The sequence below is a fragment of the Cygnus atratus genome, chromosome 8, assembly GCF_013377495.2.
Source record: "Cygnus atratus isolate AKBS03 ecotype Queensland, Australia chromosome 8, CAtr_DNAZoo_HiC_assembly, whole genome shotgun sequence".
Lineage (NCBI taxonomy): Eukaryota > Metazoa > Chordata > Aves > Anseriformes > Anatidae > Cygnus > Cygnus atratus.
The window spans coordinates 13,145,475-13,171,539 of record NC_066369.1 but is presented as its reverse complement, the minus strand read 5'-3'; the positions used below and the strand labels follow the sequence as shown (position 1 = coordinate 13,171,539).

The 26,065-nt window shown below is 49.0% G+C and overlaps 3 protein-coding genes across 3 annotated transcripts; 2 read left to right on the top strand and 1 right to left on the bottom strand.

Moving 5' to 3' along the window:
- Positions 1-1,692: 1,692 nt before the first annotated feature.
- Positions 1,693-3,636, bottom strand: LOC118243420 (T-cell surface glycoprotein CD1b-3-like). The gene is made up of 6 exons (XM_050712350.1): positions 3,573-3,636; positions 2,989-3,258; positions 2,571-2,852; positions 2,177-2,461; positions 1,973-2,069; positions 1,693-1,781 (listed from the first exon to the last, which is right to left on the bottom strand). Exons 1-6 carry the CDS (start codon positions 3,634-3,636, stop codon positions 1,721-1,723), a joined length of 1,059 nt encoding a protein of 352 aa, XP_050568307.1. The 3' UTR covers positions 1,693-1,720.
- A 288-nt stretch (positions 3,637-3,924) lies between these two features.
- On the top strand, positions 3,925-20,995 carry APOBEC4 (apolipoprotein B mRNA editing enzyme catalytic polypeptide like 4). The gene is given in 12 exon segments (XM_050712349.1): positions 3,925-3,955; positions 12,506-12,632; positions 12,932-13,127; positions 14,400-14,474; positions 14,640-14,725; positions 19,897-20,045; positions 20,048-20,116; positions 20,119-20,435; positions 20,437-20,502; positions 20,504-20,594; positions 20,597-20,802; positions 20,804-20,995. Coding segments are annotated over 12 exon segments (1,605 nt in total).
- Positions 20,996-21,840: 845 nt separating this feature from the next.
- ARPC5 (actin related protein 2/3 complex subunit 5) lies at positions 21,841-26,034 on the top strand. The gene is made up of 4 exons (XM_050712420.1): positions 21,841-22,042; positions 22,228-22,299; positions 24,060-24,236; positions 24,763-26,034. Exons 1-4 carry the CDS (start codon positions 21,899-21,901, stop codon positions 24,823-24,825), a joined length of 456 nt encoding a protein of 151 aa, XP_050568377.1. The 5' UTR covers positions 21,841-21,898; the 3' UTR covers positions 24,826-26,034.
- Positions 26,035-26,065: the final 31 nt, after the last annotated feature.

The following is a 26,065-nucleotide window of genomic DNA, read 5'->3' as shown; positions in this document are numbered from 1 at the left end:
ACCCAAGCACAACCGGGACCCGGGTTCCCCGCTTCATGTCTGCATCTGGCTGCAGCAGGGTCACGGGGAAGGCCCGTACGGGGCTGCTGCAGGCTGAGCCCGCGCACCCAACAGTCAGACACAGTGAGATGAGGACAACAAACCCCTTCCCTTCCCTAGAGCTGCCCCATGGAGAAGTGGGGATGCTGTGATTGCCTGGCTGGCTCAGAAACTGCACTGATGATCCCACTTCCCCTGTGGCTCATCTCAGCATCACCCAGGGGATGTCCAGACATGCTCACAGAATATTTCCATCTCTCCTGGCAGGGTCACTGGCACGGGGATCAGAGGAGAGCGTTTGGCTCCCTGTTCTTCAGGTTCAGCGGTCGGACTTCAGCCTGCATCATCTTCCAAGCACTGTGGAATGTTTCACTCCAGGCTCACTCTGTGTTCAGGGAACAAATTGCCCATATGTTCTGTTGGTGCTGAGACTGCAGCCTCCCAGTCCTGAGATGAGTCCTTGCCAAAGCTGAACGTTTCATCCATCTGTCCTAGCCCAGCAAGCTATCAGGTGAGTCTCAATACAATCTTCTCCCGCACCAAGACCCCTCAACCCTGCAACACCAGCAGATGACTTTGGCTGTCATGGAAATTCAATCCTGCCCACAGCATTATGGTTCATAGGCATTGGCATAGCTGTGGTGGATGTGGCCACAAGCCAGTGGTATTTTCTTGTGACTCAGCTGTTTGACTCACACATGGGTGCCAGAAACCTTTCCTGTGAAACTTTCTGAGGAAGCTGCCTGTGAAACAAAACCTTTTGAAGCCTCATGTTCAAGTGGGTGACTGGGAGCATAAACTAAATTTCTTCTTACATATGTCTAAACTCCACTGTCTGATGAGAGGTTGACTTCCTTTTTCCCCTCATTCAGGAAGTCTGGGGACACTTTGCCCCTGTGTGCACAGTTGCTTTTTTCCATGAAATACTTAAGAACATGTTAGTATATGCACAAATAATTTCTAATTGTTATTATTATTGCTCTGGTATTTCCCGCAATTAGCACTGATAATTCAGTGGTGCCACACTCCCATTTCCATTTGCAGCTGGCCAAAACTTCCATGAGCCCACCAAAACCCAGAGGAAAGAAGTGTTCTTGATGAAAATATCGATGTTTAATTTCATTTCATACACATCTGTCACTCCCACAGATTACATCAATTTCAGTGTTACTCAATGCTTTCAAACATGGTTTGTGGCCAAGTGGTGTTAGTCTGCATGCCATAATTCAGGTTCAGCATAAATATTTCTGGAATATAGTTAATAAAGGCAGTTTTGGGGAGAAAGAAAAGAAAAAAAGAAAAAAAAAGGTAGTAGAAAGTTACAATAGAAGGACACTGCTTACTGCCTAAATATATTGTTATATCAGAACTAGTAGAAATTGCCACTGGGAACTGGTGTACCTTAAAAAGCTTCAGCAGGTGCACAGGCAGATCCATGAGGTAAGGGATCTTTATATATATATCTTTACATATAAGGAGCGAGAGGGTCTCAGACTTATATGCCTGCCTATTTAGTAAATTGAAACAGGTCAGGACCTGCCCAGGTTTTCCCACTGGAGCTCCAAGTCAAGTCAATCTCACTTCTGGCAGTGCCCAAGGGTTTGTTGCAGCAGAACAAGGTAGAGATTTTATCTTCACGAGGGTGGTGGAATCAAAAGGCATTTGTTTGCTGTCTCCTGGGCTAAGCTTCATTACTCACGATGGAGCTCCTGGGCTCTGATTCCTCCATCTTCTGGTATTTTCTGAAATGAGAGGGGGACAAACCTTTTGAGAGACCGAGTTCTTTGGTGCTACATTTCAGAGGCCTCCTGGACACACAGCCAGCATCCAGTGAGGCTGGAGCAGGAGCTATGCTGCTGAATGCAGTGACCCCCTGGGGCCATTTCTTCCCCTCTTCTCCCAGTGCCACGCAGCAAGGCAGGAAGAGCCTCACCTACGTCTCCAGACCCAAAGCACCACGATGGCAGCCACAGTCACACCTGCCGAAAGAGCAGCCACAAGCCCCGAGATCAGCACAGCCTTCGAGTTCCCTGAGAAACACACAGAGCGGGTGACCATGAGCTTTATAACTTCCATCCATTACCCATGACTGTCTCGGGGTGTAGGACAGTGCATCATCCCCATCCCTAGAACCTACCCCAGGGGATGAGCAGGCTGCGAGTACCCAAGCTGCAGTGGCGTATACGGCAGGTGTAGCTGTGCCCATCGCCAGGGTTCACGGCCAGGATGCTGCGGAGCTGGTAGGTGAGGTCAGCGTTGGGCAAGATTGCACTAGTGGTAAGCGCCGGGCCTGGCAGCACCTCCTGGCCATCCCGCAGCCAGGCCACACTGATGGTCCGCGGGTAGAAGCCAGTGACAAGGCAAACCAACAGGAGCTGGGCTGGGCCAGGTGCACGAGCGAAGACGGTGGCCACGGGTGGCTCTGGGTAAGGGTAAGAGCAAGGGTTAGAGAGAACCCCAGCGGGGGCATAACTTGGTCCCCGTAGTGGGGGGCTTTGGGGTGGGCTGTGTCTGAGTCGGGGCGGTCTCACCTTGTCTCGCCAGAGCTGCCTTCCCATACTGTAGTAACAACTCCATGTCATCAACACAGGTATCGTTGAAGAGGACTTGTACCAGCTCACTGAAGGCGGTGTAGTTCTGGAGAGTGGCCTGGACATACCGTGCCAGATCGGTGTCTTCATAGAGGATCCACTTGCCATGGTCCACATCATAGCTGAGGAAGTCCTGGCCATTGTAGCCCACATAGGCAAAGGCACGGGAGGTCCTGTTGGGGTATAGCTCACAGCCTGCCACGCACTGGACCACAAAAGGGTCTGGAAGGGCAGAGAGGAGAGAGATACGGTGTGAGGGGATGGGGGTGTGGTCAGTGTCTCGGGCACAGGACTGGGTTCTTCCCCACCTCCTGGACTCCAGTTCAGAGTGGAGATGCTGAGAACATGAGATACTCACAGGGCACATCTCTCTCACTAGCACCATCATTGATCAGGTGGCTGAACTTCTGCAGGTAGATTTTTATCATGTTCTCAATGGTGTCCCAGTCACTGCGGGGCAGGGCTGGGCGCACCCAGGGCTGATAGAAGTGGATACTCCAGGTGTGCTTGTCCAGAGCCCCAAGCTCTATGTCTTCCAGCAGGCCCAATCCCTCTGTCTCCACAGAGGAGGTGTTTTGGAAAGTGGAAATCTGGAGCAGCCGGACGGTGAAGGACCCTGTGGGAGACCCTATGAGTCAGCAAGGGGAGAGGGGAACACAGGGAGAGGCCTGGGGAAAGAAAAGGGATAGAGGGATGGATCCTCAAAGTCATAGGAACCTGTGCTCCCCTGCCTCCCCCCCACGAACACTGTGGCCTTGGCAGCCCCATCTCCCACCCTCCACAACCCTTAGAGTTGGATGCATTCCAGTCAGGGAGGAGGTGTGTAGCCAGAGGACAAGCAGGGCTGAAGTGGCAAACACATGGAACGGGCAGGGAAAAAGGAGAAGCTCGCCTGTGAGGTCCGCAGAAGGATAGAGGGGGTGAGGAAGGACTCCCGCTTACCTTCTGGATCTGCCCATGTGCCAGGCAGGAGAAGGAGAAGGAGGAGGAAGAGAGGGTGATGCATGGTGAAAGTGGTGAGACCCTAAGTTTGCAGGTACCGCAGGAGGAGAAAGGGACTGAAGGAGCCAGGGCTGCACGCTTCTCGCCAAGGCAGCTCTACCCAGGAAGCTCCCGCTGTGCCAGCGTGTGCCTGGCACCCAATAGAACAAGCACTGAGGTTTTGGGGAGGGCCCCAAGGTTCCTTCCAAGGCGGGGCTAGGCTCTGGCACCCTGGCCCTGGGCTGTGAGAGTCGGGGGAATGTGGATGGGTGTGAGGCTGTCCCACTTGCTGTAGGTAGGGTTCCCTATGGACATGGTGGCACCTCAATCCCTAGAAGGTGCAGGTAGCCAGCTCCTCTTATCCACTGCTGGTGAGGGCTGGGGTCCAGCCTGGCTGTGGGCTGTGTTCACTGTCAGTGATGGGAATGTCTCTAGCTGCCATTTGCATCTGGAGCTATTGACCCTGCATGGCGCAGAAATCTCTATCCCACCTGTGCTGCCACCCCTGGAAATGAACTGTGCAGGTGTGCCATGATGTGACTATCTTTCCCATGGGGGACACAAACTCCATTTCAACAGCCCAGCATCGGGCCTTGGCTCTCCATTCTCCCAAGATGGGCACTGGCCCCGTGCCTGTTTGTCACTGTCCCTGGATCCTGGGGACTGAGGCCCGGTGCAGAGGTACCCCACAAGGGGTGTGGAGGGGACAATGGTCCCCACTTGCTGTCCCGGCACCATTCCCCCTGCCACCTGACATTGGCTGAGCTCTGTCAGCTTGTGGGGAGCCCAGTACACCCGAGGCAGAAGGGCTGGGGCTAGGGACATGTTGGGGGTGGGCAGTGCAGGGGAAATCTCTGCTTCTCTGCTCCCCCACAGTGCTGTGGGGCTCTGACACCTTCCAGGAGACAGCTTGGAGTTGGGCTGCAACCTGGTGCTCCCCTTCTCTTCCCACCATCTTCGGTGTCACCCACTGTCTCCTCTCTCCAAGTGCCTCCAGGCCATAGAAATGGGAATTGCAGGAGCCACAGCCCTCATTCCATCTCCCCATGGTCACGTAGAATTTTTCCTTAGGTCTAGTCTGAATCCTCTCCTAGCAGAGCTTTGTGCCATTCCTGTGTGGAACACCTGCCTCTCAGATTCCCCTCTTCATGAAGTTGTAGGTCACCTCTTTAGCCTTTTCTTCTCCAGACTAGACAAAGTGTCCCCAGCCTCTCCCCATAAGACCTACCTTTCATCCCTTTCACCAGCTTTCTTACCCTCCTCTGGATGCTTTCTAGGATCTTAATATCCCTTTGATATTGTGGGGTCCAGAACGGCACACAATATTCAATGTGAAGCCACACCAACTCTAAAAAGAGTGGGAGAATCACCTCTTTTGCCTGGTTGGCTATGCTGTGCTTAATGCATCCTAAAATGCAGTTTACCCTCCTGGCTGCCATTGTAATCAGCATCCAGCTGTGGCTTAGCAGGGTGGCCTGGCTCCAGGGAGGATGGTGGCAGGATGGGTAGGGCAGCACTGGGGCAAACTAGAAGAGGGTCCCCACTCAGATCAGACACCAGTGCCAAAATCACCCACTGGGTACAGGTAGAACAGGGAAAGCACACCCGGCCTCATCACCAGGTCCCCTAGCCACTGCTCCTCTCTGGCTGTCCCCGGCACATCCCCTCACCCACAGTTTCTTTTCCCCTTCCCTGGGGATGCCCACCTTGGTGCAGAAGGCAGAACTGAAACCTCAGCTGAGGGGAAGTTTGAGACAGGACACCCTGATAACCTTCAAACACAATCCAGGCCAGGGTGCCTCCTCTGCCTCCAGTGGGGTGCCTGTTACCCACCCAAGCACAACCGGGACCCGGGTTCCCCGCTTCATGTCTGCATCTGGCTGCAGCAGGGTCACGGGGAAGGCCCGTACGGGGCTGCTGCAGGCTGAGCCCGCGCACCCAACTCAGACACAGTCAGACGCAGAGAGACGAGGACAACAAACCCCTTCCCTTCCCTAGAGCTGCCCCATGGAGAAGTGGGGATGCTGTGATTGCCTGGCTGGCTCAGAAACTGCACTGATGATCCCACTTCCCCTGTGGCTCATCTCAGCATCACCCAGGGGATGTCCAGCCATGCTCACAGAATATTTCCATCTCTTCTGGTAGGGCCATTGGCACGGGGATCAGAGAAGAGAGTTTGGCTTCTGAGATAGGAGAGGGTAGCCCTGGGGAAGCCAGCAAAGGAAGGGTCATGGATGGACATTCATCCATGCAGTCCTATCAGGTGGCTGTTGGGCTTCACACTCCCCTCAGATGTCTGTCAGTCACTGCTGGCTGGGTAGCTGATACAGCAGCACCAGGTCCATTGCTTGTGGACGTTACTTTGAGTTCAGTAGTTGCAGGGTGTCTGATGGGGCGGTTTTGTATCTGGTTTTGCAGGTGCTCATGAGTTTTTCAATTCCCTCTGAATTTTCCTCAAATGTATCTTACTAGTGTATTGGACCAGAAGTTCTGTGTTCTCTCCTCTCCTTATCAATCCTCGCTCTACTTGTCGTCATGTTTTCATTGCTTCTTTGTATTGACTTAGGAGTTGTGATACCATAAAAGCCAGTCAAAGAAACTAAATTTGGAGTTTTGGAAAGCAAGCATTCTTTAATCATTGTGCCAGACACACAGGGGATCGTTGTACGTAGTGTGCATGCCGAGTTGTTCAAGCTACAGGGGTTATATGCAAGCAGAAGATACATTTTCATTAGATTTCAAAGAAACAATTAATATATTCATGCCATTTCCCAGAACTCATTAAAATATGTAAATGTCCGTGACACATCCTCATTTGTTTCTACTGGTGGTCTTTTGGGGTCTTCTGGTGGCTGTTAGTAGTCTTCCTCACTGTGTTTGGTGGTTGAACCCAGTTCTTGTGCATGCTCAGGTCAACTTGTTCTTTCCTATCTTGCTGTTTCAACTTAGGCATACTTTCTAATCTAAGTCATTTACACACCCAAGGACATATGCATACCATGACTTCCTCACCTAATGCTCTGACACATCCTTCAGGCCTGGGTCATCTAGCCCTCACTTTGAGATAGAAGTCTGTATGTTCTTAAAAATAAAGCTGACTGATTAGTGATTAAGGTAGCATCAGGGATAAGGTAGCATCAGGGACACGAAGTTTCTAAACTTCCTTCTGTCTAACTAAACATAGTAAAGGTTTGACCTATCTGCTCATAAAATATTTCAGATTTGACTCCATTGCTCTATCAGGGAGAAAACCATGTGTCCTTTTGGCTCAGTATCAACTATAACAGAGGTCACAACTGCTTCCTCTTTCCTATTTTCATATTGTTTTGCTTAGAAAATGAATTCTTCTGTGATGTGACTTCTATATCCAAAATCTCCAAAATCTGACCGTGTGTTAGATCAAGAGGTATATTCAGCAGAGGAATAAAAAATCTCACTCCTTGGTTAGCAGACTGGGGAAGGGCTATACATATTCCCTGGTCGGCATGGTTGTAAACTCTCACAAATCCCTGGATTAGTTCCTCTGCAAGGTTTGGAGAATTATTGTGTCTACTACCTCTTTTCTCCTCTTAACTGATGGTGGGGAGGAAAAAGAGGATTGTCCAATATAGACATGACATGTGCATCCTAAAACTACTAGCAAACCAACAAACAAAGGCTAAACAAAGGCTAACCATTAGCATGTGTCCTGATATCACAGACACACTTGACAGGTGGAGACTGGTTTCTTTCCTCTTCTCCCTGCAAGAAAAAGAGGAAAACTTGGTCCTTTCTCAAACCCATTTTTAAAAGGAAGGAATAATCCATCTTGTGTTGATTTTATGCTCTCTGGCATGGGCATCAGTGGCCAACAAGGCGTACTTATTGAGAGACGTTTTCAGTACTAGAGGAACCTGCCCCATCTTAGGGAGTTCTACCAGTACCAGTTGTCCAGGATAACATGACATTGGGCCAGATTCATTTGTTCCCCAGAGAGAAGAAGGTCAAGGAGAGAAAGGATTTAGCCATGGGCATCTATTTATTCCCCACTGGTCATTTATTCTGGATATCATACCCCAGAGCTGGTTTGTCCAGCCTGGATTGTGGGGTTTCAAGAACCATTTTAAGAGACTTTGTCTGCACCACTATTCCATTTGCCTGTGGATAACAGAGTATGGAACCCCCTCAGACTTTGCCCACTCTTGAAGCACAACTGCAGTAAAGTGACAGTCCTTACCAGATTGTATCAATTGTGGTTTTGGAAAACAGCTAATGGATTTGTGGGTGTCAAGTTTGCCTAAGAGATCTCTGACCTGATCCTCTTTGACCAAGGGAAAGTCCTCCTTTCTCCAGACTTCTTCCCTTGTCTAAGGTCAGACAGTCTTATCAGTGAAGACTGAAGCAAAGAAGGTATTCAGTAATTCTGCCTTCTTCCAGGGCACCCACCTCAGTAAGCAGCAGGCCCACATTTTCCCTAGTCTACCTTCTGCTACTGACATATTTGAAGAAGCCCTTCTTGTTGTCCTTGACACCCCTTGCCAGACGTGACTCCAAATGGGCCTTGGCCTTCCTCGTCACATCCCTGCATCCTCTGACAATGTCCCTATATTCTTCCCAAGTGGCCTGTCCCCTTTTCCGTATTCTGTATACTTCCATCTTCCACTTGAGTCCTTCCAGGAGCTCCTTGCTCATCCAACCAAGTCTTCTGTCCCTTTGCTTGCCTTTTTGCTCATACGAATGCATAGATCTTGAGCTTGGAGGAAGTTATGTTTAAATACTGACCGCCTGTCTCGGACTCCCTTTCCTTCTAGGGCCCTGACCCATGCTATTCCTCCAGGTAGGTCCCTGAAAAGGCCCAGGTAACTCTCCTGAAGTCCAGGGTTGCGATCCTACTTCTTTCCCTGCTTCCTCCTTGCAAGATCCTGAACTCCACCATCCCATGGTCACTGCAGCCAAGGCTGCCCTCAATCTTTACATCTCCAGCCAGCCTTTCTGTGTTTGTAAGCACAAGATCCAACAGCACAGCTCTCCTCATTGGCTTTTCGACCGCCTGTGTCAAAAAGTTATCATCAATGCTCTGCAGGAACCTCTTGGACTGTTTGCACCTAGCTCTATGGTCTTTCCATCAGACTTCAGGGTGGCTGAAATCCCCCATGAGAACTGGGGCCTGTGATTGTGAGGCTACTTCCATCAGTCTGTAGAAGGCTTCAACTACTTTCTCTTCCTGATCAGGTGGCCTGTAGCAAAATCCCACAACAGTGTCAGCCATGGTAGCCTGCCCTTTAATCCTTACCCATAAACTCTCAACTCGCTCTTCATCCACCCCTAGGCAGAGCTCAGTGCATTCCAGTTGCTCTCTCACATAGAGTGCAACTCCCCTAACCTCACCTTCCCGGCCTGTCTTTCCTAAAAAGCACATAGCCCTCCATGACAGCATTCCAGTCATATGAGCTATCACACCGCGTTTCTATAATTGCAATGAGATCGTAGCCTTATGACCTCACACAGATCTCCAATTCGTCCTGTTTATTCCCCATGCTTTGTGCATTGCTTGTGTAAGCATTTCAGGGAGGTGATCAAGCCTACAGGTTTCCCAGGGGGGGTGCAAGAGGATCCTTCACAGTCATGTTCTGCACTCACTTCCCTGGCTGCATGCACCTGCTGGAGGCATCCTGACTTGAGCCACTTATTGCTGCCTTCTCTGTCCCTGTAATTCTCCCCTTCCCCTGTCTCTCCCAGTTTAAAGCCCTCCTTAACCAGGTTGGCTTACCTGTTGGCAAAGACACACATACCCCTCCTAGTGAGGTGGATCCCATCTCTCCCCATCAGTTCTTGATCTTCAGACAGGGTTCCATGGTCGTAGAAGCCAAATCCCTGTTGCCAATACAAGCGGCACAGCCAGTTGTTAACTTGGAATATCTGTCTTGTGCTTTCACTTTCTCCAAATCCTAACCGTGTTCTTATACCTAACACTGAGTCATGAGCAGTTCCAACATCCAACCCAGATAGGGTTCCCATGAAATAGCACTAAAATGAGAAGCCTTTTCATATACCTCAAATTCCTTGGGCAGCCCTTTCACAGCCCTAATCACAACAGTAGTCTTTGCTTTATTATCCTTTATCATCCAACATGCCAGGTCCTGAACTTTGGCCACAACAACCCCAATGCAGTGCTACAGGCTGGGGCAGAGTGGCTGGAAAGCTGTGCAGAGGAAAAGGATCTGGGGGTGCCGGTCAATGCTCACCTGAACATGAGCCAGCAGTGTGCCCAGGTGGCCAAGAAGGCCAACACCATCCTGGCTTTTATCAGGAATAGTGCAGCCAGCAGGACCAGGGAGGTGATCGTCCCCCTGTACTCAGCTCTGATGAGGCCGCACCTCGAGTACTGTGTTCAGCTTTGGGCCCCTCACTACAAGAAGCACATCAAGGCCCTGGAGCATGTCCAGAGAAGGGCTACGAAGCTGGTGAAGGGCCTGGAACACAAGTTCTGTGAGGAGCGGCTGAGAGAACTGGGGTTGTTTACTCTGGAGTAGAGGAGGCTCAGGGGAGACCTTATTGCTCTCTACAACTCCCTGAAAGGAAGGTGTGGGGAGCCGGGGGTCAGCCTCTTCTCAAAGGTAACTAGTGATAGAACTAGAGGGAAGGGCCTCAAGCTGTGCCAGGGAAGGTTTAGGTTAGAAATGTGGAGACATTTCTTCTCAGAAAGAGCAGTCAGGCATTGGGATGGGTTGCCCAGGGAGGTGGTGGAGTCACCGTCCCTGGGGGTGTTTAAGGAGAGGCTGGACGTGGTGCTTAGCGACACGGTTTAGTGGGTGACATTGGTAGTAGGGTGATGGTTGGACCTGATGATCTTTAAGGTCTTTTCCAACCCTAATGATTCTATGATTCTATGATTCTAACCTCTGCCTAAGCTTAAACATGGAGAACACTCCAGGTCAAAAACACACCCTAGCTAGGGCTCCCATGAAATACAGATTATAATGGAAAACTTTTGGCAGCCCTCAACTTCCTTTGGCAGCCTTTACACAACCCTACTCACAGCAGGATCCTTCACTCTCTCTCCAAACCGTAACCCAACCTCTCTCTCCAAACCCTAACCCAAACCCTAACAATAACCCTAACTCAACATCAACCCCGTCTAAGTCTCTCATGAAATAGTGCTCACAACAGAAGCCATTTGGTAGCCCTCAACATCCTTTTACAACCTTTACACAACTTTGTTATCCAAAGGTTCATGCCCGGTGCGCCTCACCAATATACACACAGAATCAGAATCCACACAAAGGTCTTTTAATTAAATATTTAATTACATAATGCTGCAGGTACTTGGCAATCTTTCACAAAGCAAGCACACTTCTGACTTGAATCACCATTATTTATACAAAGCAAATTTGTGAAACTACCTCTCTGGCTACTTTTGATTGGCTGTCTTGGCTCGCCCAGCTTATCTCTACTGAGTTTGCGCATTGCAGATGACCAGTGGGGGAGGGGACAGGGACATAACAAATTCCATATTTGTATATACTAGCATTTTGGTGGGTATGATTTTTAATATGTTAATGACCCTTAATGAGCAAAAGTTTACCATAGGTCAGTCTGGAATCTTCCTGCAGCTGTTTTTTTTTTCCTTCTTGTTGTTTAGCTTTCATCCCTTCGTAGTGGTTTTACCTTGCTAGGCAGCTGAACTCCACCACAACCACTCTATTACTCCTCCTCCTCAGAAGAGGAAGGGAAGAAGAAAAGGAAAAAAACAACTCACGGGTTGAGATAAGGATAATTTAATTAAAGGAAAAATAATTATTAATGGTAAATTATTATTAATTAAATAATTTAACTAAAGGGAAAAGGAAAGGGGAAAAGGAAGAAGAAGAAGAAAAAAAAAAAAGCCATGTGGAAGCACAGAGAGAGAGGAAAGAAATTACTCTCTACTTCCCACCACCACGTGATGTTTGACCATGTGGGGGGACAACACACTACTCTGCACTGTCGAAACATGCTTTCTCTTTCCAAAACCAGAAATGACTACAGTTTATGCTGACATTTAGAATTTAAAAAAAAAAAAAAAAGTATCCTATCCAGTGGATACAGCCTTCATTGGCATCCCGTTTAACATAATGAAGAGATACTTGTGTATCTGATAGGTGAAAGGGTGTGAGATGGTGTGCTGAGATTTTTGGAAAACTTGTGCCACGTTCTTTATGGAAAATTCTTAAACTTCAGAGAGAAAAGAGAATTCTGTAGTATTAAATACTGACAGGCTAGTTGAGCCAGTCTGCTTGCATCTCACTTTGCACCCGACTAGCAAGGGGGTGGTGGTTGGGTTCAGGAATACAAGTTATGTAAAGGTTCATCAGTAGCATAGCATTTTTTTAAAACTATGTTAGGGAGACATGCTAAACAAGGCCTTTACCAAGATATTTTGGCTACGTGTGCTGCAGCCTGTATCAAATAACTTGATCTTTCTACTGCCACTTACATGTGTAGGTCTTCAAAGCAGCAGCTTTCTGTGGAGCAAATTAGTGCCTTTGACTAATGTTTCAAATCTAAAAGGCATTACAATTACGTATTATGAATATAGATAAAGTATTTTGAATTTGCTGCTTATTTATAGGCAAAACTGGGATGTAACTTTTGTTTAGTCTCATATCTTAGTTTGTTCTTCTGGAAGTAATACCTGCTGTATAGTGCCAGTACAAGAATTTCAGTAATTTGCTTTTTCCTTTGTGTACTCACAACTGTTATACTTGGTATTGTTTGCAGTGTCCTATTACCATGACTTCTAGCTCAAACTCAGTCTTTTAAGAGGCTCAGACTTATGTCTTAGTAAATTCTTTCATTTTCGAAGTAGCCTTTCAGAAAGATGCAGGTATTCAGCTGCCAACTCTATATTAACAAGGTTTGTTTGTCTCTTGCAGAGTCATTGTTCAACAGGAGAGTGGAGAAGTCCAAAGAACTCTTTTTTACAACCCTAGGCTGGCACCACTGCAATCTGGGTCTGCTGAGAGAAGAGAATGGGGAGAAACAAGCCATGGAAAGGCTGCTGTAAGAAAATTATAGAAAAAGGAATTTGCATATCTTAAGTAACAATTCCTGAAGCCCTCCTGTTCCACCAGCTTTCAGTGGGACTTGATCTGTGGACAACACAAAGAACTAATTTGCATTAAGAAAACAACGTTTTTACAATATGTTTTGATTGCTTTCTTGCCTGTGGTTTTATATGTTGAAACAGAGGACCAGAGAGTTGACTCTCTGAAATTAACTTCTGAAAGGTGACTTCAATTAAACGCTGCTCTGTATCATCCTCACCACAATTTGTTGTTGTTGTGGTTGTTTTTTTACAGCTCTGCTAATCACAACCACCTGATGGCACTGCTTCGGCAAATTCTGTACAATGAGTCTCTGTCCCTGTCATGGAGGGATATCCTTGTACCTGTGGTCTGTCAGGTAGTTCAAACTGTACGTCCTGACGTCAAGAACAGAGATGATGACATAGATATCTGCCAGCCACATCAAAAGAATAAGCTTCAGACAGTGGATGTAAGGAAAGACAAAGAATGCACATGCTGGCAGCACCTGCTATTTGAAGAGAAGGGTCATCCCCACTACCCTCAGCATGTTCAGTGGTGTAATTGGCCAACATGGCCTTTGGATAATGCGGATTTCTAGGAAAAGTTGTAAAGGAAGAACTTTGTATCCTGGGAAAGGATTTAAGTGCTTTATATAATGCTCTGGAGCTGACCTCTTCTTTCAGGCTGTAGGATGCAGAAGGTAGGGAAGAGCAACACTTCTGTAATGACTCAAATTCTTTTTTAGCTTCTGTGTGTTTTATGCTTGGATTGGAGAGGTATGCTGGATAAGTAACCTTCAGGACTCTGTGTATCAATCTATTGCCCTGTAACTCCCTGCTATGGAGGATTTAACTTTTCCCATGCTAATTACAACTACTTTTTTTGGAGGAAAACTTGATTGTTATGGAATGGTACTTTCAGGTCTACCACATGTCCCACAGATGACATTGCTGAACTGTAAGGCTGGAGCTGTGGCATGAAGAGTTTCTTCTGAGACCTCTGAGGAAGCAGTGTCACTGAGGTTCACAGGCTCAGGCTTATTTTTGCTTGGCAGAAGTTTGTCTTGAGAGGCTTCTTTCATTTGGAAGCAAGTTAAGATATGAGCAGAGCCTTATGTTACTTATGACAATTCTTTAGCATCTCTTGAGGCAGCAACAACTGATGCTTCCTGTCCTGAAGCCTAGTTTCAAAAAGTAGATGTTCAGATGTGAAAACTCTCATAGGGATTTTATATGTCAGTAACAGAAACACACTCTGAAACATGTCATTAGGAACCTGATTCATGTTTGTTACTCCTGTGACTGATTGTGACTGTAGGAAGACCAGTCAACTTTTTGTGTTCAAATAGTAAGTAGAGGTTTGTTTATTCTCTTTTGTCATTACAACTCTTGTTCATTATTAGTGAAAACAGTATGTGCAAAGGCATATGCTCCCAACGGCCTGCAGAACTTCTGTTCCCTTATTGTCTTCCAGTGTGTACTTGAATTTGCAAATCTGTATTTGTTGGGAGGAGCTTGGAGATCCTGGAACTTAATACTTGCTTTCACGTTGTTGTCTCTAGTTTGCCAGACTTCAAGAGTTGTGTGTCCAGCATGACAGCACCTGATCTTTCATCTGATAATTGAGGGTATAGAGGAAGCTTGCACAGTAGTCACAATAGTTATTCTGTTAGGTTTACAGCATTTAGAAGTTATGGGAATGTATAACAGTTCTAAGTGTTTGACTTCTTTTGCTCTGTTAGATTCCTGGTGGAAAGAATCTTGACTCCATGGTGATGAATGGATTTGTTTGCACCAAGAACGTTGCACACAGAAAGGTAATGCAGACTGGATTGATCAAGTGCTGGCTGTAGCGCACGCTGAGGAAACGAATGTGAGGCTTCTCTCACCAATCTGGAGATGTATGAGCTTTTTCCAGTTTGCTGAGCTCCTGAATAAGAATGTATTATAATGTGTTTCTTTTCAAAGCTGTTTTCTTTTAGCTCAGAGATTCTAGTGAAGGGAGGAGAAAAAGCTTCCCTTATGCATATATAGCAAAATATCATTTCCACCCCTATCATTCCAGAAGGTACCTAATGATTACCCCAAGGTTTACCCCACTGATTACCCCAATGATTACCCCACTTGCCGAGGCGACCGGCTCCGGGGCAGACGCGTGCTGCAGCGGAGCACGGGATCGGGACAGGCAGGGCTATTTTTCCGGCATCGAGCCTACGTGAGGGAGCCGCCACGCACCGGCAGCCCTCGTGAGGGAGGCTGACGAGGCGTAGGCAGAGCCAGCAGCGTCAGCGACAGCTCCTCCCCCCGGCCGTTCAAAGGCAGCCCTTAGGGAGCGCGAGCGACCAGGGGCGCGGCGAACAGGGAGTGACGCGGCAGTTAGCGCGGGCAGGCAGGGCGGAGCGCTCACACCCGCCCATAGGGACACCTCCTCTAAGGGCACTCTCCCGTCAGCTGGGCTGCAATGGTCTCCACCAGGCATGGTGCTTTCTCTAGGAAGTCAGTACACACCCAGACCGACTGCCCGTCCAAACATGCGGCAGTTCAGGTCTCCGGATGCGGGGAGTGTCTGAGCCTCTTGCTGCCATCGGCGGGAGGCAGAGGGACTGCTTGCGTGAGGTGCGAGCAGGTGGACGACCTGGTCCGCATGGTGGCGGAACTCAAGGAGGAGGTGCAGAGGTTGAGGGATATCAGGGAGTGCGAGCAGGAGATAGACTGGTGGAGTGACTCCCTGCAGGACCGGAGGGAGAGGGACCGGGGTGAGACGCCCCAAAGGGGGGTGGACCCCCTGCCCTGTTGCCATCGGGCAGAGGGAGGGGACCTGCGAGTTGAGGAGGAATGGAGACGGGTCCCCTCTCGACCTCGCAGGAGATGCCCTCCCCTTCCGGCGCTGCCTTACCAGGTGCCCTTGAACAATAGGTTTGAGGCCCTGGAGCTTGAGAGATCGGTGGGTGAGGACGAGGTAGGAAGCCTGCCCAGGAGGATGCCTGAGGTGAGGAAGTTGACTCCATGCCTCAGGACTGCCTCCACCAAGAAAGAAAGAAGGGTGATTGTTGTGGGCGACTCCCTCCTCAGGGGAACGGAGGGCCCTATTTGTCGGCCTGACCCCACACATAGGGAAGTCTGCTGCCTCCCTGGGGCCAGGGTCAGAGACGTTACCAGGAAGCTTCCAAACCTGGTTCGCCCCTCTGACTATTACCCGCTTTTGATAGTCCAGGCTGGCAGTGATGATCTTGAAAAGAGAAGCCTCAAGGCTATCAAACAGGACTATAGGGGGCTGGGACGATTGGTGGAGGGAGCGGGAGTGCAGGTGGTGTTTTCGTCTATCCCTACGGGGGAAGGGAGAGGCACGGAGAGGACATGGAAAGCTCACGTGGTTAATAGGTGGCTCAGAGGCTGGTGCCGGCACAGAAATTTTGGGTTTTTTCACCATGGGGAGCTTTACTCGGCACCCGGCCTGATGGCCTCAGACGGGTCCCTATCTCCAAGGGGAAAACGGATCCTAGGCCAGGAGCTGGCGGGGCTCATAGAGAGCTTTAAACTAGGCAAGAAGGGGGACGGGGCTCAAACAAGGCTTGTTGGAGCCGTGCCGGGGGAAACAATGGCTAGGCTGGGGAAGAAGGCGATGGCCCAGCTGAAGTGCATCTACACTAATGCACGCAGCATGGGCAACAAACAGGAGGAGCTGGAAGCCATCGTGCAGCAGGAAGGCTACGACTTAGTTGCCATCACGGAGACGTGGTGGGACTGCTCCCACGACTGGAGTGCTGCAATGCCTGGCTATCGGCTCTTCAGGAGGGACAGGCAGCACAGAGAGGGTGGTGGCGTGGCTCTCTACATTAGAGAATCTTTTGATGTTGTGGAACTCCAGGCTGGGAATGATAAGGTTGAATCCCTGTGGGTTAGGATCCGCGGGAAGGCCGGCAAGGCTAGCGTCCTGGTCGGGGTCTGTTATAGACCGCCGAACCAGGACGAGGAGACGGATGAGGAGTTTTATAGGCAACTGACAGAAGTTGCAAAATCGTCGTCGCTTGTCCTCGTGGGGGACTTCAACTTCCCGGATATATCCTGGAAACACAATACGGCACGGAGAAAGCAGTCTAGGAGGTTTCTGGAGAGCGTGGGAGATAGCTTCCTGACGCAGCTGGTCAGTGAACCTACCAGGGGTGGTGCCCCGCTAGATCTTCTCTTCACAAACAGAGAAGGACTGGTGGGAGATGTGGTGGTCGGAAACTGTCTTGGACAGAGTGACCACGAAATGGTAGAGTTCTCTATTCTTGGCGAGGCCAGGAAGGGGACCAGTAAAACTGCTGTCTTGGACTTCCGGAGGGCTGACTTTGAGCTGCTCAGGACGCTGGTTGGCCGAGTCCCTTGGGAGGCGGTTCTGAAGGGCAGAGGAGTCCAGGAAGGCTGGGCGCTCCTCAAGAAGGAAATCTTAACGGCACAGGAGCGGTCTGTCCCCACGTGCCCAAAGACGAGCCGGCGTGGAAGAAGACCGGCCTGGCTCAACAGAGAGTTGCGGCTTGTGCTTAGCAGAAAAAAGAGGGTTTATAATCTTTGGAAAAAAGGGCGGGCCGCTGAGGAGGACTACAAGGATGTAGCGAGGCTGTGCAGGGAGAAAATTAGAAAGGCCAAAGCTCATCTGGAGCTCAACCTGGCTACTGCCGTTAAAGACAACAAAAAATCCTTTTACAAATATATCAACGTGAAACGGAGGACTAAGGAGAATCTCCATCCTTTACTGGATGCGAGGGGAAACCTAGTTACTAAGGATGAGGAAAAGGCTGAGGTGCTTAATGCCGCCTTTGCCTCAGTCTTTAGCGGCAATACCGGTTGTTCTCTGGATACCCAGTGTCCTGAGCTGGCGGAAGGGGATGGGGAGCAGGATGTGGCCTTCGCTATTCATGAGGAAATGGTTGGCGACCTGCTAAGGAGCTTGGATGTGCGCAACTCGATGGGGCCGGATGGGATCCACCCGAGGGTACTGAGCGAACTGGCGGAGGAGCTGGCCGAGCCGCTTTCCATCATTTATCGGCAGTCCTGGCTATCGGGGGAGGTCCCAGCTGACTGGCGGCTAGCCAATGTGACGCCCATCTATAAGAAGGGCCGGAGGGCAGACCCGGGGAACTATAGGCCTGTCAGTTTGACCTCAGTGCCAGGAAAGCTCATGGAGCAGATTATCTTGAGGGTCATCACGCGGCACTTGCAGGGCAAGCAGGCGATCAGGCCCAGTCAGCATGGGTTTATGAAAGGCAGGTCCTGCTTGACGAACCTGATCTCCTTCTATGACAAAGTGACGCGCTTGGTGGATGAGGGAAGGGCTGTGGATGTGGTTTACCTTGACCTCAGTAAGGCTTTTGACACCGTTCCCCACAACATTCTCCTCAAGAAACTGGCTGCTCGGGGCTTGGACTGGCGTACGCTTCGCTGGGTTAGAAACTGGCTGGATAGCCGGGCCCAGAGAGTTGTGGTGAATGGAGTCAAATCTGGTTGGAGGCTGGTCACAAGTGGTTTCCCCAGGGCTCGGTACTGGGGCCGGTCCTCTTTAATATCTTTATCGATGATCTGGATGAGGGCGTCCAGTGCACCCTCAGTAAGTTTGCAGATGACACCAAGCTAAGTGCGTGTGTCGATCTGCTCGAGGGCAGGAAGGCTCTGCAGGAGGATCTGGATAGGCTGGAGCGATGGGCTGAGGTCAACTGTATGAAGTTCAACAAGGCCAAGTGCCGGGTCCTGCACCTGGGGCGCAACAACCCCAAGCAGAGCTACAGGCTGGGAGATGAGTGGTTGGAAAGCTGCCTGGCCGAGAAGGACCTGGGAGTATTGGTTGATAGTCGGCTGAATATGAGCCAGCAGTGTGCTCAGGTGGCCAAGAAGGCCAACAGCATCCTGGCCTGTATAAGAAGCAGTGTGGCCAGCAGGTCTAGGGAAGTGATTGTCCCCCTGTACTCGGCTCTGGTGAGGCCGCACCTTGAGTACTGTGTTCAGTTTTGGGCCCCTCGCTACAGGAAGGACATGGACGTGCTTGAGCGAGTCCAGAGAAGGGCGACCAAGCTGGTGAGGGGTCTGGAGAACAAGTCTTATGAGGAGCGGCTGAGGGAGCTGGGCTTGTTCAGCCTGGAGAAGAGGAGGCTCAGGGGCGACCTTATTGCTCTCTACAGTTATCTTAAAGGAGGCTGTAGAGAGGTGGGGGTTGGTCTGTTCTCCCACGTGCCTGGTGACAGGACGAGGGGGAATGGGCAAAAGTTGCGACAGGGGAGTTTTAGGTTGGATGTTAGGAAGTACTTCTTTACCGAAAGGGTTATTAAGCATTGGAACGGGTTGCCCAGGGAGGTGGTGGAGTCACCATCCCTGGAGGTCTTTAAAAGACGTTTAGATGTAGAGCTTAGCGATATGGTTTAGTGGAGTACTTAGTGTTAGGTTGGAGGTTGGACTCGATGATCTTGAGGTCTCTTCCAACCTAGAAATCTGTGTCTGTGTCTGTGTGTCTGTAAGGCGCATATAGACATTTCATTAAGATATTTGAGCTTCATATGGTGGAATGAAGTATTGTTTTGTGAGAAGAAATGATCCAGGTTACTGAGAATAGAGCTGCTGTCTCTGGACTCCATACACAAAGATTTCTGTTGAGTGGTGTGATTGTGCATATATAAAAATGTTTGGATACTGCAACTTTCTTATTCCATATATAGTATGGAGTACTATAACAGTAACTTTCTTCTTTCTTTCAAATAGTATCTTTCTTCTTCACCAAGCGATTTTGAAAAGAAAGATTGCAATATCCACTGAAGTAGAAACTGAACCTTCTTAAAAAGCCAGTAAAGGAAGTAAGAAACATATTTACTATTACCCTGAGCTGGAGCTGCTGAGATGGTAATTATATATATTTTTTTCTCTTTCGGTTGGTATTTACTCGTTTGTTTAGCCAGATTGCACAAAACTCATCTGCTAATTCCTGAAAAGTAAGCTTATTTCTACTTTACGGTTGTTTCTGTCTAGGGTAAGGGGGCAGAAGCCAGAAAAATATTCTTGACTCGTGTTTTAGCAAAAAGGCTAGTTTGGAAAAACTAGATATGCTTCCAGGTGGCAAGAGCTTTGTTCTCCGTGTTAATGACCAACTTTTTATGCCCTGCTACGAGTTTCAGTACATTTTTGAAGAGACTTTCCACTATTATCTTTGCAGTTTATGTGCAAAACAAATCAAAAGGTTAAATTTAAGTATTACTTTTCTTTTTTATTCAGGAGCACCAGCTATGTAGCAAGTGAACAGGGAGATCTTTCGACAGAACATGAATCCAGGGGAGAAACAATTTTCCAAGAATATCTGACACACCAAGGGACAGTAGTAAAGCCCCATAGCTGGCAGACACAGAACCAAATATGTGCTGTGTGTCCTACCACATGTGGACAGATGAAGAAGAAAGAGTCCTTTACGCAGAATTTCACCAGGCCTTTGGATTCCCAAACATCTTCTCTTCTACGAGCTGCGGAGCTTCTCAGGCACAGTAGTCCAAAAAGGCCATTCTACGAACTGTACAGACCAAGACAGCCACCCAGAATCTATGCTCTTCAAGGTGGATGGTTATCTGGATTCACTGACATGTGCCCACGAAAACACGGGACACATAATCGTCTACTCAAATTACCCTTCTTGTAATGAGGCTTACCACTGCTGCGTAAGAAAGATCAATCACTTCTTGCTAAAGTACCCCAAAGTCGCACTCTGCCTCTGTTTCTCTCAGCTTCATCATGCCGAGGGCAGCTTCGCCACCACTGCATGGGCACTGCCAAGCTCTGTGGAGCCTTTCCAGCCTGCGGCCTCAGGTGACACTGCCCCCACTGCCGGCGGGGGACGTGGTGTCACCTCCTTTCCAGTTTCATCTACAGCATCCCTGGGTCAACGCTTTATCAGCCAGCTACACCACCAGGAACCTCAAAAGATAACATAATCCACATCGAATCAACAACTTAACAGTAACAGAACCATATTTTAGGAAAGCATGTCCACAAGCAATGCAGGGAAAGCCTGCTGTGCAGCAAAACTTAAAGACCTTTTCTTTTTCTAGCCCTGCCTTCCAAAAGCCTTTACAAGTGATGAAAGGCAGTCTGCCACCTCTGATGTCTCAAAGCCACTTGGTGCTTTTCCCACGCATTGTTTCTGCCCTCTCAGAGGGAACATCTATACCCCAGACCTAAAAATATTGTACGGCATTTAAAAATGCCAAATGAATTATTCAATGAAACTAGTAATTATGAAACATTTCCAAGCAGCAGAGCAGCAGACACCTATGCTGAAGATGACAGAATTCAAACCACTTTCAGGTCAGAAAACCTGGACTGAAAATGGAAAAAAAAATGCTAAAGTCACTTCTTAGGAAAGTTAATCCATAGGACCGTGGACCTCAAATCAGTAATTACAAAGACAACACCCTTTTATTTTAGACTTACACCTCTCCAATATAAACCTACTGCAGTACTACTAACAAAACCTCAGCATCTTCTGGTTACCTCCTACAATCAATTTATTGTTCTCCAGCTAACATCTGCTGGAAAACAGCATGTGCACAACGGCCACCACTGCAGTCGCTGCCTGGGGCCTCACAGCTGAGGTGGCTTTGGTGGAAGGTACGGAGCAGCCTCAACTCCTGTGCCAGCAGGAGGGTGGTTCCGCAGGGGAGATGCCTCTTCCTACACCTGGCTCCTTAATAACAGTTTGTACACGTAGCAGCGGTATGTATGGCTTTTCTAGGGCTGCCACATGCATTCAGAGGAACTTCACGAAGTTGTGTCACTTCTACTAAGAAATATCCGATAGGGTAAGGTAGGTAACAGAGATCTACACAGAGATCTACACATGGTTTACATAGGAAAAAACAGATTCCTGTCACTTATAGGGGAAGAAAGTCAAATTAAACGCTGGAGCAGCACTTTGGCTTCGTGGTGCGACATGTCTGTTACTGAAGCCCGACAGAGCGGGACAGCTGGAGCCAGAAGAGCCCCGCTCCACACGAGGGCTCTGGGGCACCACCGCCGAGCCCCGCACTCCCCTCACGGCTGACGCGGGAGCGCCCGGGGGCGGGAAGCCGGCCCCGCCTCCGCCCGCCTCCGGGCGCCAGCCCGCCCACCCGCCCTCAGCGCGCACGCGCGGGGCGCGGCCGGGGGGCGCCTGCGCCGTGGGGCGGGCGGGGCCGGGCCGGGCTGTGGCGGCGGCGGCGGGGAGCGGGGCGCAGGGAGCGGCGCGGCCATGGCGAAGCACACGGTGTCGTCGGCCCGCTTCCGGCGGGTGGACGTGGACGAGTACGACGAGAACAAGTTCGTGGACGAGGAGGAAGGAGGAGACGGGCAGGCGGGGCCCGACGAGGGGGAAGTGGACTCGTGCCTCAGGCAATATCCTTCCGCAGCGGGGCGGGACGGGAGCGGCACCGGGATGGTGGGGGAGGGGGGAGGGGAGGACCAGGGCCGGGGGGGGGGGAGGGACCGGGCCCGGAGCGGGCCCAGGCCGAGGGAGGGGAAGGGCCGTTCGGAAGGGCCGGTGTGGTTCCGCTGTTTGCCCGTCCTTATCCGCCCGGCACAGGGAACATGCTGGCCGCGCTGCAGGCGGCTCTGAAGAACCCCCCGATCAACACGAAGAACCAGGCGGTGAAGGTGAGGTAGCCGGCTCGCGAGGTTACTCCTTACCAGTGCCTCCCTGCTGCTGTAGGGCCAGCCCCCAGCAGCCGGGGGGGGCAGCCAGGAGGCTCAGCGTTAGGGTATTCCCCGGTGTCCAAACACCTTTGACCTCCGCTGTTTTAGTCAAAAAACTCGGATGCTATCTGTCTGTGTGCCTCTAACTCGGTGCTAGGTTGGGTTTATTGGGTCCTTCAGCCTGTATGTACCGCATGTGCTGTGCCCTGGCTGGCTCAGCACTTCATCTCATGCCCGTGTCTGTTCAGGATCAAGCTCAGAAGGGCAAGTTCACCTGGCAGCATGTAGCCATAGCCGGTACCGAGCCACCGAGGAACCACAGCCTCTGACTAATGACGCTGCTAGCACAGCCAGACCGTGCACCTACATAAAAGGAAGAACTGATGGTTATTGCATCCAATCAAAATTAAGCCATTAAAACCTCAGAAATTGCAAGCACGCCCCCTGAGACAGAATATAGGAGCATGCTGCCTGCATGTACTTCTGAATCTCCCCAGAATAAACCTCGAGTGGCTCAGGATTGCAGCGGCGAGAGCAACAGACAAATAAGATGAGGAACTGCCCAGATGTGGAGCGCCTGTGCAGGACTGTCGTCCTGGTTTGACGGGAGCCTTACAGCCATGGTGCTGGGCTTCTCTGGCACAGGAGGTTTTTCACCGAGCTCCATACCATTTCCTGAGGGCTTTCACAGAGAACCAGCTGGTGTTTCTTACAGATCCTGTTGTCTAAGAGAGTGACCGGCTTTGTTTTCACATGAAGGACTTGTTTCCATTAGATGTGTGTTCATGTATTTAAGAATACAGTGTGAAGGCAGTGAAAGTGGAGAGGGCAGAGCAACTGAATTTTCATATTTGGCTTCATTTTTAGCTGTGCTTGTGGAATTTAAGTTTTGCTCATAGTTCTTGCTGTGAGAAGTCTTTCTAAGTAGCTGTAGGACGTAAACAAGAAAACTGACATCAATAATTTCTGCAGGAGAAAGCTGCTGGAAGCATTCGTATAATTGAATTACTTAAAAGTCTAAGAAAATTGAGACCATTTTTCTTTCATCCTCCCTCAGTTAGCGATGGATGGGCAGGAAGAGCTGATTTATGCTGATTAGATGCAGCTGTAATCATGCTACACAAATTCCTGGGCCTGAAATGATATCCAGACCAACTTGCAAATGGTTATTGATGCAGAATATTGTTTATGCTGCCAGGTTGCATCCTGCATGCCTGGGACAGAAGTTGGCTGTTTTTAAAGTTTTTTTGTGTGGCTTCCAGCAGTCACCACTTCCAGGTTGGCCAATGCCAGTTCCATGGAATATGATAATTGCATCTCATTAAACAGTACAAAGGTGTGGAAAAGGCTCTGGTAACAGGGGAGGCCAGTCAAGTACTTAATCCTTATAATTTTTTTGGAACTTGCCAGACCTTGAATTTCAATACAAAAATTTAATATTTAGTCCCAGCCTCACTTAGTAAGTGGAAAATTGCAAACGAGCACAGAGGCAGAAAAATGTAAAGCAGAACAAACTCGTGCTCTGTTGCGCTTTTCAGCACTGGGAGGCTGTATCTGTTACACGTTAGTATCACAATCTTTTGTACAAGCTGCTCTATTCAAATGTATTTTAAAATTGCTAAAGAGAAGAATTCTAGTTCCGCTTGTTCAGGAGGTGACTGGTGTTTGGATGTACCTTATATGCGAATAAATCTCTCTCTGCCTTTCCTACTTGTTGACAGGATCGTGCAGAAAGCATTGTCCTGAAGGTTCTCATCTCTTTCAAAGCCAACGATATAGAGAAGGCAGTGCAGTCGCTGGATAAGAATGGTGTCGATCTGCTGATGAAATACATCTACAAAGGCTTTGAGAGCCCCTCTGACAACAGCAGTGCTGTGCTGCTGCAGTGGCATGAGAAGGTGCGTGTCTAGGGTACGCTCCCACCCAGGTCCTTCTTGCTAGCAGGTTCTTGGGTCCTGGGCACGCTCCCTGAGCCTGGCAAGAACCTCCTTTCTGCCTGGTGAAACTGAAATGCCCCATTTTGCACAGCGAGGTGGGTGCTGTCCTGCACACTCAGAGCTGTGTCGTTGTTTGTCATTTTTCTGATTCCTTGGGTAAAGATTCTACATTAAAATTTGATTTTTGTTAGACTGACGCAAACAAAATAGTTCAACCCAGCGATTCAGGCAGATGGAAGTAGAATTTCCTTCCTAGAGGGAAGCAAAATTTGCAATTTAGGTATGCAGGGAGATAAAAGTTTATTAAATAACTGTCTTTAAAACGAATGCGGTTATGCTTCCCTGCTACGCTGGGTGCTAGTGTTTTGCTCTTGATGTAAAGTGCTGGGAGATGCTCCTTTGAAATACAGTAGGGAAGTCTTTCCTGGCAGCAGTAGTTTCAGTCTGTAGCCACCTTGACCCGGAACTGCCTCTTTTTTCTTCTCAGGCCCTGGCTGCCGGAGGAGTGGGGTCCATTGTCCGCGTTTTGACTGCCAGGAAAACGGTTTAACTCCAGCAGGGAGCAGCTGTCTGCCATCCGTGGCGGGGGAGATGCTGGTGCAAAACCCAACCAACTCAATGTCATTGCTGCCCTGTGGGCAGTTTCTGTCTCTCAGCTTGTCTTCTCACTGCTTCTTTCATACCCGACAAGTAATGCATATCGTGATCTCTTCTTGTTAAACTCTGGAAAATTATGAAGGTGCAATTTTATTTCTAACAGGAATATTTGGTACTCAAGCATTTCAGTGACATGTATAGAGCTACGTATAAAACTTCGTGTTTAGGATGATTTGCATTTGTGTATAATTGTGGCAGATTTGGACCTGACTTTCCAAACAAAAGCTGAGGGACGTAGGACAATGTCTTAATTCTTTTTTTGCTAGCCAAGCAGTGGCTTGACGTAAGATAAATATTTGAGAAGTGGGGCAGCTATTCGTGTAGGTAACTGGACCACGTTTCCTTTGGTCAGCCTCTGAACCTACAGCAGTGAACAGGGCAGAATACAACGGCTCCCTTCCGACCAATCATCGTTCCAGAAAGCTGAGTATTTTCTTTAACCTCACATCTTATGGCCAGTTCTGAAGTCTTGTCATCAGACGCCAGGCCCCCAGTGGGAAAGTCACACAGGATAAAGTTGCCTGTCCTGCAGTTTGGATGGCAGAATTTAAAGGGTTGATGGTCCATTTACACTGGAGCACAGTCCAGTGAACTCTATTTTGGGGAGTAAAAATCCTAAACAGGAGAAGACAAAGGAGCTTTCACACAGGAAATCACCTTTCAGCAACTTGAATGTGATTTGATTCTCTCCAGCACAACATGGTGGCTCCCTCTGGTAATCTGAGAAATAAATACTGGTATCCACACCAGCCTTGCAAAGCTCCCATATTTTGTTTTCTAGATACAGTTTTAAGGGTACCAGATGGTTAACATTCCTGTTGTACCACAGTGTGTTAGCTAGTGGGCAAATTAAGTTCTAAAATAAAGAGGAGTATTTTAAAAAGAATTAAGAAAGCCCAGGGCATCCCAGACCACAGATCACCACTGAAGGTTAGGGGCCAGGACTGATGTAAACACGTTTTATGTTCACCATTTTACAGCAATTCAGTTGTGTAAAACTGTTGGGGAATTTGTGAAGCCTTTGCTGTTTTTTGATATCTGCTTTTTTGTTTTTTTGTAATAACAATAAAGACCAGACAAATAAATTGTCACTGAATATTTACTTGGAGTCTGAAATGCCTTGAAGTTAACTG